Below are 17,773 nucleotides of genomic sequence, written 5' to 3'. Positions count from 1 at the left end.
CTTTTAAATGGTTGGTCCATGTGAGTATCATCAGTTTTTTTTTTTGGCATTTTTTCATAAAAAATTATCAAACCATATTGGGTTTTTTTAATTCACATTTTACACTCTAATTATTCAAAAGTCAACTGATTAGACAAGTAATGTTAGACAGCAAATAGAATGGTGTTCCTTTAGTAAACCAAATAAATCACATATGGCTCTTGAGCTTGTAATGGCAAGCAATTGAAGGAGGATGGGATGTCCATCTTTGAGATATAAAAAGAGCGCACAGCCCATCCAGGCACGTCCTGCCCATCCACCTAGACCTCCAAAACTATCTGGTGGCATAGTGGGGCCTTTAAACTGAAGTCTTGTCAAATTAATGGAATTTGGGTCCAATAAAAATGTTACGAAAGGAAAAAGGGGCTCTACTAACTAACTACACAGCCGGACATGGACTCTTTCTTACCCACACCTCTTATGTGCTTGTTTACTTCTAGGGATCCATTTCACCTTTGCCCCCTCCATATTACTACGAGTCCAACATAGTATTTGTTAGGAATTAAGGAAAATATTTCTTTCTTCTTAACGTGAAGACAAGGAACAAAAACCAAATGAATCTTCTCATCCAACGTACAGCATTACCGTATGTTGCTTACCTCTCTACATATACTTTTCAGCATCTGTTTTCCATCAATTGGATTATAAAAACAAAATTTTCATGTCGTAATTTTAACTCTTGTCCATTGATTGGCTTAGTTTTTGAGGTCTATTATTTGATTTGTTGAACGAATAATACTTTTCTGAAAATAATGAAGAACAATGGAAAGCATTGATGATTGGAAATGTTAGTACGTACTTCAGCGTTCCCCCTCTTCCAAACAATTTGCAAAAGAATGAATGAAGTCAAGATATCGTTATTGTAAAAAAACATATTTAGAAAGCCAAACAAATAATTACTCTAACAAAAATGCATGCCCATCAATATTCTCTCTTCTTCATAAATGAAGAGATAGGTCAAGCTTTTGATCTTTGTCCTTATGATCGGCACTCCCAGCGCCTTGATTGCTATCCGCCATTGCTAGCCGCTGAGACAAGCCTCTATTGCATCTTATGCTCCTCTGCCAATTCAAGTGACTTTGCTCCTCTTCTTCAAACTGATGATGATGGTGGTGGTGATATCCATTGCTACTCCCACCATAAAACACCACCTTGTTATCGAACCTGGCGGCTCCATTGGATCCGAATCTGTCTGATATATGGTGATTATTAGGGAAACAACGCAAGTTGGCAGCATGGGCTGTTATATACATTGGAGGGTGTAAAGTTCCTAAATGGTGGCTTGCTGGTGCATAAACCATAGGCAATGTCGGAGAAGATGAGAAGCTGGTCGGTCCATATTCGGATGCCCGTTTAGCCTTTCTTGCAGCACTTCTTTCTTTCTTGTGGGCATTTTGGTGGCCTCCCAAGGCTTGAGAGCTGTAAAACTTCCTAGAACAGAATAAACAAGGGAAAACTCTTGTTGTTCCGTCGTCTACCTTGGTTTGGGAAACTTTCTCTCGATGATCATCTTCCATGCCTATGGACAAATTTTAAGATTGCCAGAAGTCAGTTTTCATGCAGAATAAAATAAGACAGAGGAATATACAAGTAATATAATTGAAAAGAGAAGAGAAGGAAATAAAACCTTTGTGAAAAAAGAAGAAGAAATGGGGTGGGGTGGGAGAAGGGTTAATGGAGGAACTGAATTAAGAAGTAGCAAAGAATGCAACTGACGTAGCTAGCTTTTGGTGGGTGATCTGATAAAAAAAAGAGAGTTCAGAAGCCCAAGTTCTCAAGAGTTGGAAAATGTGAAGGCTCTGAGCATAATTATTAAATGGAGGGGACCGTATGGGCTTGGGAACAGAAGAGATAAGGGCAAAAGAGATAAGTGGGGAAGTATTCTCGAAGACGTTTCTGCATGCAGACGCGAAGCGTGGCATTGGTGGGAAGAAATGTGTTTTGGGTTGGAAAATGGAATCTTTTCTTCTCCTCTCTCTGACAATTAGCGTTTTCCAGACCATTTCTGTTTTCTTTTCTTCCTGCAACTTTTAACTCATGGCTTCTCAATTTTGCCTTGTCATGATCAATCCAAGGCAGGCAGTAATATTGGTGGATAATCAGCTTCTCTAATAGCCAAGAAGACATTTCTTTCGCTGCCTGCCCTGTTACGACCAGCATTTTGCATTTCGCATCGCAAGGGAACGAGGGGTAGCGTTGACTTTGTGCTACATTGATCAAGGGGTAGTTTCATTTTGGCAAACTTAAAGACATCCACATGGTGTCGATTTGGAGAGGCTTGTTATGAATCAATGGAAGTCAGATTGTCAGAGGGCTGAGCTTGAAAGATCAGGTTTGTGATATTCAATGGCCAATGGGGAAGGATTGGGTGCCTTAAAAGTTAAAAGTCAGTCCCCACTTGATCTGAAACTGAGTGGTAGGTGCCTAAATGTTCAGCGCCCCTTCTCTCTCTCTTTCGGCATGCAAATTGGCTCTTGTGCTGCATTCCTCCGTCCTTTTTTAAATTTTGTTACGAGAGCAGCTCTCGCCACCGCCAATCCCATGCAATTTGTCGCTTTTCCATCCATTCCTTGCCTAGCATTTTCTGGACCTAGTGTGGACAACCCAATGCTCTTCAACTCGTCTTGGTCCCCGTGTTTCCCTCCACGCGGCATCCGTCATCTTTTTTTTTTGGCCAATTCTTAAACTTAAACCAAGATACATATAAAGAGATGCCCTGCTCTGAATGTGAAAAACCGAATTAGTCTGGAACAAACACGAGACTAGCAACAATCAATTATGGCAAACATTTCACATCAAACTGAATCTGACCCATGCTTTGATTTCACTTCTTACGACCCTATCCTTCCAAATTCTATAACCATGATACAGAAGACTCATAAACTCTAGAATAAAAAAATTGGGCATTATTACCTTCGAGATGAATGAAAATCCGTGTTTTACACTAAACGTGTCTCGACTGTAAATATAATTACATTTCTGGAAACGGGGATGGGAATTCCTGGAGAGGCATTCATAAGAATGTTAGATTCAGGCTAGGAAAGAAAGCACCCTGGAGGACACCACAGAACACACAAGAAGTTACAAGGAAGAAACAAACATCCATACAGAGATTCAGGGACAACCAAAACATCTACTAACGGAGAATATACTGGATCGCTCTGGTGATGGCTCTGGTGATGGCTTCTTGCACGGAAGATGCTTCAAAAATGCTTTCACTGCTCCAGTCACCCCATCCTCATTCTTCATTGCCTGTGCAAGTTCAACTGCTTTCTCTTTCACCTGACATACTTCACTGTGAGTTCATGCCATATTTTCCAATATCCTCGTGCAATCATCACATTACAAGCTCTCCTAAGTTTCTGCTTTCAACAATTATAAGGTTTTTTTTTTTTGTTTTACTTTTACCTGAGATCATCATGATAGAAACTAGATTTTAAATCAGAATCCCAGGAAGTTAGAATTTGGTAAATTTGGAGGTCTCAAATTTGAACTCAGAGCGATGGCGGTACTCTTGAGAAGATAGTGACCTACCTCTCTTTGTGCAACTCAAAGCCCAAATGAGTTCCAACATACACCAAGCCACAAAAAAAAAAAAAAAAAAGGTACAAGCAAATAGCTGCTTCTGAAAACTCCCCAAGATCAAGCTCTATCAACAAAACTTTACTGGAACTTGGCAACAGTCCATCCCAACCACTGCCCCCCAACTCAAAACAAACAAAAAAAAGAAACTACTTCAAAATTTAAAAACAAAAAGTAAAAAACGCTCCATGGAATGTCCAAACGAAAACAAAGGAAGCAAGAATGGCTAAATCTAAAATGCAAAAGCAAATATAAGTTGAACAACTCTGGCACCTTAAATTCATGTTTACCTTTGGGTCTAGCATAAAATTTATTGCATCAACCAACTTTGGAAGTGAGAATTCATCAACAGGGATGGGTGGGGGTCCCACTCCTCTGGCATGCACTCGCTCTCCCCAGAAAGGTTGGTCACCAAAGAATGGTACAATGGTTGTTGGGCACTAAAATTGAGAATAAAAAAAGGGTGGATCAAAGGGCAGAAGGACATGAAGCAAAACCAAAAGCAACAAAAACGATCAAAATATTTGTTCTTACAGCGGCTTTGAGACCAGCAGCTGTTGTTCCAGCACCTCCATGATGAACCTGAAAGCAAGGCAATAAGATAAGATCTTGCCATTCAGAAACAAATTGGAGAGAAAGGGCTTGAGAAAAACTACTCTGTGAAGGCAAAAGTAGAGTAATATCCAAAAACTTAAACATAAACGATAACCATTCAAAGGTCAACTGCCATGATCAAATACTTGCATCCCCATACCTCATGAGCATGCTATATTGCTGGATGCTCTGCAACTTAAGTTGTTTATACTTGAGCAATTTATTTTTTATATTATGTGTTAACAGCACCACAGGGCTTCTGCTCTAATCTTTTATAATGACTTCCCCTACCAACATATACCAAACTTCTTTGACATATGTGACTGTCACAATATCAAGCATCCCGTACCTTGGATATCCATCAACATATATTTGATTTCCAAGACCCTCAATGTTTCACTTTTTTTTCATTTCAAACAAACACCACATATAGATCAAAATATCTAAAATGTCAGTCAACAACACATTGGTATAAAGTACATAAAAATTATTAAACAAAGAAAACTCCATTGGTATGACCTCACTGAGAATCCCTAATATTTGCACAAGTTTCTTCTAAGATACAAAAAGGTTGAATAAGCTGGGGTCCATACTTCACCTAAGATAAAACATTGGTACCTCCTTGCCAACAGAGTAATCATCTTATAAGCATTAATCAGAAAATGCCATTATAAAACAGTGTTTTTTCCAAAAATAATCAGTCATGTTTTCAGGGCAGAGCCAAAATGTGAAGTTGGAGGGAACCAAAGTGAGCATGGTATTTAACTTTTTTCCCTTTTTTCCAAGACGAGAGGGGGGTGGGGGTTGTGGGGGGGGGGGGGGGAGGGGTTGGGAGGAGAGATATTTTTAAATTTGAAACCTTCAACGTTGAACTTGTATGAGACAAGTTTGATTTAGGATAATAAACTACACATTATGCTACAATGATAGCCCTCAAAGAAACTTTCCAATATAAGCTGGGGCCAAGTCATTGACCTAGCATTCCATGCCCATTCCCAGTGAAGAGTGGTCAGGCCAGGAGTTATAACCACCCAATAGACACACAATTAATATATAAAAAAGCCAAACAGATATAATGAGAAAGAATCCTCAGAGACACACTGCACTCCTAATTTGTGGACTCACCACAGCCATGCATTGCAAGAATAGCCAATCATGAGGGACATTGTCCAACAAGTAAACAGAGTCCTTGTTTTCTGCCACTGAGAATAAATAAAATAAAGCTAAGCAAATATGCACACAAGTGCTAGGCCAATAAAAATTAATAAGGAGAAATCCTTATAAACATTTAAGATCCAAAAATAAGAAGAAAAAGCACTTACAGTTACCAAGGCCACCCCAACCTTTATTAATAATACCCCTCTGTCCAGTTTTTTCCAATGCATCCACAATTATTTGGGTCATTTTTTCTGGTTCTTGAACTGGCTGAAAAGGGAAGAAGGAATTGTTCAAAAAAACATAAAATTTGAAGAAAATAAAAAGCACAGCAATATCATGTCTTACTAGCAACTTAATGGTGATATCCATCCACTACGTTAAGGATAAAATCAGTCCATTATCATGGTTAATGAAATGGATCTCTATCTTAATGGAAAAAGAGAAAAAAAAATGCAGTCATTTATTACTTTCAGCAGGCTTTGCTTTATATTAGCAACACAAACAACTCATACAAAATTTGCAAGAAAACAAATCCTTTTCAAATCTTACGCTTAACAGAATGGAAAAAACTAAAATTCTCTTGGAACACCAAAAAAGGACACTTTTAAGTTCAGTTCCACTTTTATATTTCAAGCATAGTATTCTTGTGCTAAGAAATTGTACCATGCTCCAGTAGCATAAAGTGATAAGACAAAAGTAGCAACCAAATATTAGCAGAACTATAATACATTTTAAACACACAACTTCAAACAAAATGAATTTATGCCAGCAAAATAACAAACAAAATGTAGTAGTGCCAAGAAATTTTACCACGCCCATTGTAGAAGAGCTACTTAAAAGGATAATATATGTTAGTCATTGACTGTTTAGGCTCATAATCTTTTAGCTTATAATAATTGTCAACAAATAAAGTAGTAATGGAATTTCCGACTGCAATGTTATGGGCATTGATACCTTTCAGTACATAAGTCATGGTCCCAAATTCTACTACTATTTATGAATTTCAACAGCTTCTCTAACTAACAAACTTGCAGATGTCTGCAGCAATACGATATAGAAAACCTCAACATAAGAAATTAAAGATAAGAATTTTTCCCTATCAAGAAGAAACAAAAAAGAAAGCTTGAAATTTAAAAAGAAAATGAGTGGGAAATGACCAAGCACAGCTAGACTTAGAATTGAGAAATTCAAGAAAAATTGTTTTTTTTTAACCAAAAATTCCTTAATGGACCCATTGACATTGAAAACCAAGTCCTTAGGTTTAATTGATAACTGTGTTGTATGGCAAAACTTTACAACCAGGGCCTTCTTAACATCCTTGATCTATCTCGCCATGTTTGATAAAGGAAAGGAACCCCATCTCTAGAGAGCAAACTTTAAGATTTAATCTTTACTCAAGGCAAGCAGGCAGTTTACTCCAACTCTAATATAAAACCCCTTAGATAAATCTTAAATTTCGTGCAATAAGTGGTCCCCAATATTTTTTATCATATAGAGCAAGCAATCATTTTGTGCTTTACATGTTAGATTTATTGTCACATCACACAGTAACAGATTTTAGAGCCTGAGTGATGTTCTCCAAGAATATGTCTCACAGTAAGGTTACCTCCACAGCACTAGTAATCTTCTATTATTCATGGAAATAAATTTTTAGGCGTTTTTCATTAAGGCTTCATAGAAGTTTTATATGGTATCACTAGAGGGGCACTAACACCGAAGAACAAAATTGAAGTATCGATTAGCAGCAGGTTCCCGAGGAACACCATTGGCGCTTGAGGGCTATGTCCTCCACAAATTATGGGTTTCAACTTATTGTAAAAAACATGAGAGAGAGAGAGAGAGAGAGAGAGAGAAACAAAAAAACCCTTAACAGGAAAATCAGCATGACCGACAACCATTTTGCTATATACTTTAAAATAACTAGAATTTGTGCACACCCACTACATGAGAAAGAGAAAAAAAGAGGTGAAAACAGTTTTTGTGAAGTCAAAGGTAGTTTTTTTCCTTTTGTGCACATGTGAAACAAATAAATTAAATAAATGATATAACCCTATTTTATATATTATTAGGTTTTTAGGTTCTTATGTAATTTAATCAACTAAATTAGTGTAAATTATAAAACCCAGCAATTCATTTTAAATATTAGTATGGATTTGAAAATTATATTAATAACTGATAACCTTTGCATTGAATTTCACAATGCAAAGAAAAACTTAAAATTCTCAAGTGGGCACTCTAGAAACATATGATACTTAATAACGGATTAATATGCAATAATGACATACGAAAACAAACTCACAAACTACTGAAAAATATAGTAAATGATAATGAGATAAGAAAACAGACTCACAAGGCTACCAAATCCAATATAAATAGGCTTTGTACCAGCTTCAAGCCACTTTATGAGCGTTTCAGGAGGTTCATAATTTGTTGCAAGATCAAGAAAGCAAAATCCTACCACGTCAATCTTAGGTCCCCAATCTGAAGGAGAAAAGTAAAAGTGTCACCTTCCAGTTGAAAAATTCTTGCAAGCATGTAAAGTAATTAAGCAGTATATCTTTTCATTTAAAGATATATCCTCATGCTTTATTACATAAGATGGAGAGAATGTCTGAAGGTGAACTGAGATTAAAAAACAAAAAAAAAAACCTCCTACAAGCTTATATATAAGCCTACGGATTATATCAGTTTAAGTTTTACACTCCGAAATTAGATCCTAAGCCAACCACCTTTTGGTTTAGGAACAAGGTGAGGACTCCATATATATCCATGTGGCACATCGGAATCAGAGGCTTGGGAACCACTTAAATATGTGACTGGTCTCAGCTTCAGCTTTTTCTTTCTAACATCATTTATCATGTCCCGTATCCCAAGCCAAATCAATGAGTCAACAATTTGATAAGAAAGCTGCAGCAAGCACAAACAAGCAAAATGAGAAAAGTAGGAAGAATTATACATAAAAAACATATACCAAGATAAATATGAATAAACTTTACAGCACTCACTCGATAACCAGCTGGTTGCTTCACACGGGACAAAGGATGTGGAAATTCACTAGTTGGCCTGGAGGAAACAATAATGGATTGTGCAAAGCACTCTAAGAGTCCCCATTAAACCATGTAATAGAACAACAGACTGATACAAAACAAGAAGAAATGACAAAATTGTAAACTGCTAGCTTTGGAGATGTTAAAGCAACATCTAACTCAGCTATAGATAACATTACCCAGACAAGACTTACGTCCATGGCATCGTGAAAAATATATGAAGTGGTACTTGTAGTGACTCTGCCACATGGGTATGGCCTAAAAAGCATTGCCATAGGTTGTATCAGAACATTGAACAGGGAAATATGAACATTAGAAAAAAAACACTTCTATTCCAAAAGCAACAAATAATAGTAGATAATAAGAGAAATTCATGACCTTTTCCCACCAAACTCGTTTCTCAAATAGAGACAAAATAAAACAAATTCAGCACTGAAAGATTACCCATCCTTTAAATTGTTAAAGCAATAAAAATAACACAAGAAGCCCAACCATAAGCCCCCAGAGAAATGCCATGATATTCGTTGACATGACAAGGCCATTTTTGTCTACTGTAAATAGGATGCAAATCATCATCCTTTCATGCTTAAGTTTATAGAGATGAAGTTTAAACCAGAACTCATTGATAGAAAAACTAGAAAATGCTACATTATTTCAAATCATTTGGCAAGCAAAAGACATTGACTTCATATTCCATTACTTGTCCATTCCCACAAAAAGGGTAGGAGGGGGGAGGGGAAAAAATAAACATATTACATGCAAATTTAAGACTCCACAAAGATGGCAAAAACAAAGTTTCTACTTTCTAGTAGTAAATTATGTAATGCTCTGTAAGAATTATCAATAATTTATGCAACACCACAACTATTCTTAGGCCCTTTACAGCACATTCTTTACCAGAAAATGTTTGGTGCACTTGTCTGACAACAGGGTAGCCTCATTAGGGATCTACTTGTTCCACATTACAGTTACGATTTGGTCAAAAACTTTCGCCACATCAAACTCTGACATCCAGGAAGCTAAAAGCAGAGTGCTAAAAAGAGTAAATCTAATATACTTTCTTGAATACTGCTGAAAGTCCTTAATGTATGCATGAGAAATAAATTCAAAGATCAAAGATCCATAACAAATTGTAACCGAAACACCAGATCTTAGACAACTGCAATATTTCAGTTATGCGTACTCATAAACGCATACTTAAACATGTGTATGCACCCATTCATATGCATACATAATGCCACTACAGATTGAAAAGTGATGAAACCTAACCGTATGCTGGAGGATTAGCAATGATTGCATCTGCTTTAAAAGGGACACCAGAATCAGGATCAGGTTCTTTGCAAGCAGGAAGCAGAGAGTAGATAATTTCCTTTATTTGATGTCGTTGAGTAGGTATCTCAGAAGGGCCTGATGGCAAGAAGCCTTTATTTTTAACCATATCTGCTCAGGGGAAAAAAGTCAAGGGAAAAGAAAGGAAATTATTAAGAAGCTTTTGCTGGAAATCCAAAACTTTTGTTAACTAATCACATTCAATTTAATACACATATTGCATTGGGCATACTGGACAATCTTCACTTAATACGTACATATTTTATATGAAGCTGTGTTCACACACTACTAATTTGAATTACATAGTAGGAACCACCTCAAAATAATCTTATCAAAAACCATAAAAGGTTACACCAGAAAATCATCAAACAAACTATGTGTTAGGTACATACAACCCGCAAGAACTTTTGGATCTCCGCCTAATGGATAGAACTCAAGCCCAGCAGTCAACACAAACTCTTTGAAATTCGAATGAGTTGCCAATCTTACACGATGGCCATATTCCTGCATGCAAAACATACTTTCCCATGGTAACATTTCAAACAACCAATATGAGGATCAAACTTAATTGTTTCGTTTTTTCTTTTCTTTTCATTGTGAAGGAGTGAGCACAAACTTGTCAGCAAATAAGCAGTAAGCAGATGCCAATATGCAGGGTTTCAAAAAAGAACACATACCTTTTGGACAAAATTAAAACCTAGTACCACTTAAGAACCATCTTTTGCACTAATACACCAACAAAAGGTTTCAAAAACTTTAAAACTTATTTTCTTCATTTAATATAAAATTGATCAGTAAGGCAAAGCAATGCTAGATCCTGATCAATCCGGCAAACCACCCTAAATGATCATCACGCAAGTCCAACACTTCCTGAGTCTATAAGCAGACTGCTCACAACAGAGCTGCTTTCTATTACCTATAATAGATATAATTTTTTACTAGTTTACCTAAGAACATCAATGTAAGGAGCAAGAAGCATTCCCTGGCTCAATCTTCAATATAGAGAATTTAATTAAACATACATATATACATACATATATATATATATATATATATATATATATATATATATATATATATAAAATAAAAACATACGAGAGTAATGATTCAGTCTTCAACTTACCGATTCAATTGAAAGTTGCTCCATTTTTCTAAGTACACGCATATTACCAAAAGGCCCAAATGAACTTACACCATTCCCCCTATTCCTAGATGAAGCTTATTACTTTGTTTGGTTGGTTTTTGTATCAAGGAATAGCAATTCTTAAGCATGGCCATTCCTTCAAAACACGGAATAACTAATACCTTTGAGCTCTATTCCATGAATCTTGAAATAACTAATACCAACCCCCTCCTTGGTATTAGCTATTCCAAGTTTCATGGAATAGACCTCAAATAGTTATGGACAAAAATATCCCTGTTTATTATGTGAAATTACTAACCCTATCATATAAAATATCATATTAATATTTTAATAATAAATTATTAATTTAATAATATTTTAACAAAAAAGAAATTAAAAGAGAAAAAAGGAAGAATGAAAATAAATAAAAAATAAAAAAGAAATTAAAATAAAAGTTATTTTAATATTTACTAATAAATTATTAAATTAAACATATTTTTAATATTTAAAAAAGGAAATTAAAAGAGAAAAAAGGAAAATAAAAATAGGGAAAAAATAATAAACATAAATATCATATTAATATTTTAGTAACATTTTATTAAAAAAGAAATTAAAAGAGAAAAAAGGAAAATAGAGGAAAATAAAAATCATGTTAACAATTTAATAATAAAATATTAATAATTTAATATTAATTATTAACATTATTTTATTAAAAAATTAAAAGAGAAAAACTGGAAGATTAAAAAAAATAAAAAAATAAAATGACAATCACATTAATATTTTAATATTAAACCTTCATATTTTGATGATAACATATTACATTATTATTTAATAATAACATATTGCCAAAAAATAATGAGTTTCAAAAACCTCAAAAATTTTTCATAAATTAATCGTAAAGGGTATTTGTGTCATTTTATCATTTTATTCCTTTATTATTCCAAAACTATTTTGCCAATGCAAAATTAGAATGACGTCAAAATTATGATTCCATTCTATGAACCAAATTGCATAATATCTATTTTATCCTATTTCTACCTTATTCTACTTCTACATAATAACTTTTTCATTCCCCCTCTATTTCATTACGCAAACCAAAGGCGTGTAAAGGTTTTAAACATACAGCCCTAGGTAACTAAATAGGAAAAAAATGAAAAGGTGCTCATACAAATAATATAATTTTCCAGACCTGGAGACGTTTGCCAATCGCAATAAATGGCTGCACATCTCCACGTGTGCCAACGATAAGCATTACTATTTGCAGCGGTGGAATGCACTGAATATCTGTTTCAAGTGACTCTTCTTCAGCAGCTTCAGTATGTGCATCTCTCGGTCCAACAACAAGAGCATGGGGCTCAACATCTCCTGGAACTTCAAACTCCACAGTCCCATCATCTTTCACAGTAGCTATTCTGTTCAACAATTTACGCTGCACAGGTTTATAAGATTTAATAACATCGCCAGGTACACAAGTCTCAAAAGATCAAGCTGTCACACCATCCAAGAAAACCACTCATCAAGGCAATCTGTAACAATGATCACCGAAATACCAATGATGATGACAATAACAATAGCAGCAACAATATTAACAACATAGGATAGGTCCCGATTATGGATTCAGCCTTCCCATGGCAATGAAGAGATTATTAAGCTATAGCATTTAGATAGATGTTAGTGTATGTCTGTATCTGTGCCAAATGCTAATCCATACTAGAAGCATAACTTCTAGCCTTAAGAAGAGGCCAGCGAAAAGAAAAAGGGACTCCTGAAAAATCTTCAAGAAACATCTTAAAAAATGATTAAGAGTTGTATTTTAAAACTGCTCAAGCACAGCTGCCTATGTAAATAAAAGAGAAAGAAAAAGTATTTAGCTATAAAGTCCTCTTATTCTCCTCCTTCACAGATGCAGCCCATCTTTTTTAGATGATAGTATGTGGAAAGCACTCCATCACAAATTTTCCATCTCTCTCATGTTTTGTCCCTTTTCATCTCTAATCCAACCCTCAACCCACATAGATCAGAACCACCAAAGGCCAAACTAAATCATGATTTAACTACTGTGGACAAGGATGGCAATTTTTTCGCTACTTGTGTAACAAAGTATTTTACTCTTTGAGTAAATTTCATGGATAGTCATTGAACTTATACCATTTTCCCACTTTCCCCGCCAAACTTCAATTTGTGTCCATCTGGTCACTGAACTTTTTCAATTGTATCCTATATGGTCACTTTAACAAATTGTATTCAAATATATGATGAAATGACGACACAGTAACCATTTAAGCAGTCATGTCAGTTTTTTCTCTTTTTTATCTTCTCATTTTCTTTTTCTTTTTTTTCAATTGTCTTCATTAATTGCTAACAGGACCCAAAACGAAAATGCGAAGAAAAAAAATGAGTTACAAAAGTTGCCATGAATTTTTTAAATGAGTGGTTTTCTGAGTGGCTATATATTATGTCATTATTTTGTCATTTATTTTAATGAGTCATAACACTTTAAATAGTTTAGTGACCCAAATGGGATGATTTGAAGTTTAGTAAGCAAAACGGAAAAAAGGTAAAACTTTAGTGACTATCCATGAAACTTACTCCACTCTTTTTGGTACATGATGGAACCATTTCCATCACCTCATCAACATATTCGTCCCATGACTTTCTAGTTTTTGAAATAATTTTTAAAAAAGTTTTCCAGCAAATTCAGCAGCATATTTAACATATTCATAGTTACAAGTACAACATATTATACTGGGAGGGAAGCCATGTCTGTGCTTCAAAATCCTTAATCAGTCATCCATCTAGAAGAAAGAATTGAACCATTATGCTTTGATCATTAGTTATTTGAGCCTTCCACCAAGAACTTATATGCATTTTGAAAACTAAAACGTAAAAAGTTCTTAACATAGAATTATATAACTGAGACGAAATTAAGTCAACCAGTGTCATGCCATCATTCTCCGAAAACATCTTAAACTAAAATAACAGTCATGCAGAAGAGAGTCAATTGTGGTTCTATAAATAAAAATTAAAACAAGGGGGAGTGGCGCAAGTGATTCATCCAGAAAACTTAATACCTTCTGTTGGGCAGATAACTTATTGTCAAAAATCTGCGCTGCCTCTTCAGCAAGTATATTTCGATGTCTTTGTGCCTCTGTTTTTGATTTTTCCAGTTTAGGCTGGCTTGAACCCAATTTTTCAATGTTTGAAGTGCCTACGAGCAATGTTCCAACCTCAGAAAAATTTTTTAGCAGACAGCGTTAATGAAGTAAGAAATATAAGAAATTTAAGCCTGTACATTAATTTGGATTTTAATTAATGGCTGTGACTTCTCAGTTTGAACAGAAGCAAAAATCAGAATCATAAATATAGACCTGTCCATATTTTTGTGTGTGTCCATGCATATTTTTGTATGTCCATATGTGGGATATTTCTCAGCATTTACAGTTTTGATCTATAATAGGAAATCTTTTCTTCCAAAATAATAAATATTTTAAAGGAAGTGCATATTTATTTATAATATGGTCTGATAGGCACTTGGTCTTATTTTACCTGCAGCTGGACACTTGCAATGAATTCTCTGTCACCTTTCAAACTTATCTACAATATAACTCGTATCAACCCCTAGTAAATAGCTGATTCTATTAAATAAGTTACATCAAAAAGGCTTCCAGGATCTCAACTTGAGAGGCAACACATATTGATATCAATGCCTGTTAGCCAACCTTCCATGAAGGCGGACCTGCATAATGTGGCAAAACCAAAAAACCTTGGCAACATAGGCTATTTAAAGCCTCAAATAGAGGACCAACTCCTGTAATTATCTAAACATGACCAAACCATCCTCTTTTGCCCATTAATCATACCCCAATGAGACTTGTAGATGAAACAACAGATGTGATGATGGACTTCCTTTCCCTTGTAAGCAATGCAGAACAGGAAATGACGGTCAAACTGCAAGGCTAATCTTTTTCACCATAAAAACGGAAAACAAAGTTGAAGCATGAAGTCCACATTCTTTGGCTAATCCACATTGGCTAACCTGATATCATATAACCCATCTGGGTATGCAACTGTAACTAATCCTCCAGAATGAGCAAAACAAGCCAACACTTTAATCTTTTCTCATGTGAAATTCAGAACTTTTCAACTTGATTAGCATCATCTAGTTTTTAAAATATTAAGTATCATATCCATAAAAGTGTGGGAGTGAACATTGGCAATTGTAGCACATAAGTGATACATTTACAGTTCGTTTAGTGGGAGGAGAAAAGGGAATTAAGATGGATAAGAGATAAAGGGGGTTACCCTTTACTAGTTAAGATTGCAGAAAATAAGAAGAGGGGGAAAAGGGAGGCTACTACTCATTCCATGCTTAGAACATCCAATCCTTCCACAAATGGGAGGCTTGAAAGAAAATTTTCCACTCCTTCCCTTCCCTTCTAATTTCTTTCCAACCAACCACACAACATATTTGAAGGCAAAAATTTCTTCCTCTCCTTCCTAGTTTCCCCTTCATTCTTCTTTACTTCTAGCTGAACAGACATAGCATCAATTTCCTTCCTACTTAGATATCCATAATATCTTTTTCCCGATAAAATTTACAATCATTTGCCTTAAAAAGGCAATATCCAGTAGAAAGGCTCTAATGCCTAAACCTATCACCCAACCTAAGATAAACTCCCAAACTTTAAATGTTTAAATGTGTAAGCCACTGCAGGACTGTTATTGCAAACCACAAAGAAATATCCCCCTGATGAATAGCAAATAACACTATCATATTTAACTACAACAAATGAATAATCACAGACGGGTCATATGGTTAGAATTTCCAAACATACAAAATTCAAAGATAAAAGAAAACAATAAAAAAGGAGGAAGTCAAAATCAGGTCCAAATTTCAGTCAAACTACACCAAGCTAATCATCGTCAAAGTCCACAAAGAAACTGTGCAATAAACGTTATAATTTTGAATTCTATTACTAAAACGAAGCGAAGTTCATAAGGGTAAATCAACGCACCTGAAGATTCGGCGCCACCGTTATTCATTGCACTGCGATCAAATCCAGCGCGAGAATCATCGCTATTGGCGACTTCCCTGGAGTCTCTGCTAATGTCCAGCTCTTTAACATCGATGCATATTTCTTGCTCGCTTTTCTCCGGAACTTCTTCGGAAGCAGAAGAAGATGTGGCGAAGGAGTTCCGGCGGTGCTCCGGCGACGCCACCATCACCTGCTCCGGAGAGCTCCCTCGATCGGCGCGGGGAGCTCCCTGTTCGTTATCCAGATCGGCTCAAATTCGTTGAACAAAGCCTTACTGGTGATCAGATGAGCGTTGGACGAGGGAATGTTTTTCTCCGTGAAGAATTGGAAGCCTCGAGACAGAGAGAGAGAAAGCACGCTCGAAAGCGTGGGGGATGGGTCTGTGAAATGAGAATCTTTGGACACAGGGGCTTTGCGAGAACGCAACACGTAAGCAAGCTGTCCGTTTGAAGGGATATTTTGGTCAATTCCGGTCTTCATGAAGGTGGATTTAAGGTGTGCTTTTAGTGCTAGATTCTATCCTTCCCCCTCTCTTTGTCTATCTTTTGTTTTGGAAAAGTTTAAATTAAAGACAGAGGAGAAAAAATTATTCTTTCATTAGGCTTTAAGCATGCGTGATCTGATGCTGTGCCACTAATAATTAGCAATGAATATATAAATATGTATGAGAATATTAGTCACTGTGCTATATTCTTTTCAAAGTTTCACAATTCATGTTCAAATTTCGATCCACTAGTATTTTATTTTATAGTTATATTCGATTTGATTTTATGTTTAAAATTTATTAAGACCACTAGGAAAATCCTTTATTTACAGCTTTAAATCACATTATCTAAGCTTCAAAATTTGTTTAGATTTTGTTTCCATAAAATCTATTTAACTAGTGTAGAAAAATTGAATGATGCAAGAAAAATATGGTGGCGTTTGGTAACCTAACTTGTTTTATTTATTTTTTACTAAAAATAGAAACATTGTTTTTTTTAAAAAATAAAAATAAAACACATTTAGTAATATTTTTGTTACAAGAAACTTTTAAAAATAAAAACATGAAAACATTCAAAATTTTTCTATTTTCGTCTTTGTCTTAAATGTTTAGACCTAATAGAAAAACATGAACATAGTTATTACAATTCCAAAGAAACTAACATGAAAAAAAAAAAAAAAAGCATTGTGCTGTCCAAGCGCCCAAAGTCTTGAAAACAACAAATCATATTTGAAAGATAAAATAAAGAAAAAAGAAAAAAAAACTTGCATAAGGTGGATCAGATATGAAAAAACTTGTTTGAGGTGAAAAAGCAAACGAATTAGATAGAAAAATAAAAAAGGATTTAGGGCTTAATCGTTGGAAGAGAGAGAGAAACAAAGAAAAAAAGGGAAAAAGAGGTGGTTTGGTGTTGGTTTGATTGGAAATAAGATGGTTTAGCGTGTTTTTTTTTTAAAATAAAAACAAAAAATGTACAACACTTTTTTTGTGTTTGTGTTTTTTCCACCAATTTTAAAAACGTTTTCAAAAAAGAAAAAACAAAAACAAGGTTACCAAGCACATTTTTTATTAGTGTTTCCATAATTCTACAAATAAAAATAGAAAACAACAAACACCCGCGTTACCAAACAGGGCCTAAAAGAGTAAAAAAGTAAATAGAATTGCAAAAATAATTTATACAGGTTCAACCCTTCCTCTTATTACCTATGTCTTTCCTTTAACTTGCTAAGGAATTAAATTCATTATTAAATTTTAACCAATGCAGCGTATAACCTCTTTATCTTTTAAGGCTTAGATAGAACATTTAACAATACCTTTTGAAAGTTAAAGTATAACTTTCATATCATTTAAGGCTCAGATAGAACCTCTAACAATACATTTT

General features: G+C 35.0%; 2 protein-coding genes across 3 annotated transcripts; both read right to left on the bottom strand.

The window, feature by feature from the left end:
* Positions 1 to 811: 811 nt before the first annotated feature.
* Positions 812 to 2,789, bottom strand: LATE (C2H2-like zinc finger protein). The gene is made up of 2 exons (XM_018126898.2): positions 1,667 to 2,789; positions 812 to 1,558 (listed from the first exon to the last, which is right to left on the bottom strand). The coding sequence occupies exon 2, from the start codon at positions 1,554 to 1,556 to the stop codon at positions 978 to 980; it is 579 nt and encodes a 192-aa protein (XP_017982387.1). The 5' UTR covers positions 1,557 to 1,558; positions 1,667 to 2,789; the 3' UTR covers positions 812 to 977.
* A 136-nt stretch (positions 2,790 to 2,925) lies between these two features.
* Positions 2,926 to 16,364, bottom strand: SGT (UDP-Glycosyltransferase superfamily protein). 2 transcript variants are annotated; one of them, XM_007049778.3, is made up of 14 exons: positions 15,888 to 16,352; positions 13,944 to 14,080; positions 12,062 to 12,301; positions 10,142 to 10,253; positions 9,690 to 9,860; positions 8,615 to 8,678; positions 8,379 to 8,436; positions 8,103 to 8,280; positions 7,724 to 7,854; positions 5,538 to 5,640; positions 5,341 to 5,417; positions 4,156 to 4,203; positions 3,912 to 4,061; positions 2,926 to 3,321 (listed from the first exon to the last, which is right to left on the bottom strand). In XM_007049778.3, exons 1-14 carry the CDS (start codon positions 16,093 to 16,095, stop codon positions 3,154 to 3,156), a joined length of 1,845 nt encoding a protein of 614 aa, XP_007049840.3. In that variant the 5' UTR covers positions 16,096 to 16,352; the 3' UTR covers positions 2,926 to 3,153. The 2 variants fall into 2 exon arrangements, 1 of the variants encoding a protein (XP_007049840.3); XR_001929228.2 differs by lacking the exon at positions 5,341 to 5,417 and having other exon boundaries at positions 3,181 to 3,321; positions 15,888 to 16,364.
* Positions 16,365 to 17,773: the final 1,409 nt, after the last annotated feature.

This window comes from Theobroma cacao, chromosome 1, assembly GCF_053813885.1.
Source record: "Theobroma cacao isolate CCN51 chromosome 1, ASM5381388v1, whole genome shotgun sequence".
NCBI lineage: Eukaryota > Viridiplantae > Streptophyta > Magnoliopsida > Malvales > Malvaceae > Theobroma > Theobroma cacao.
This window is presented reverse-complemented; position numbering and strand designations above follow the sequence as displayed.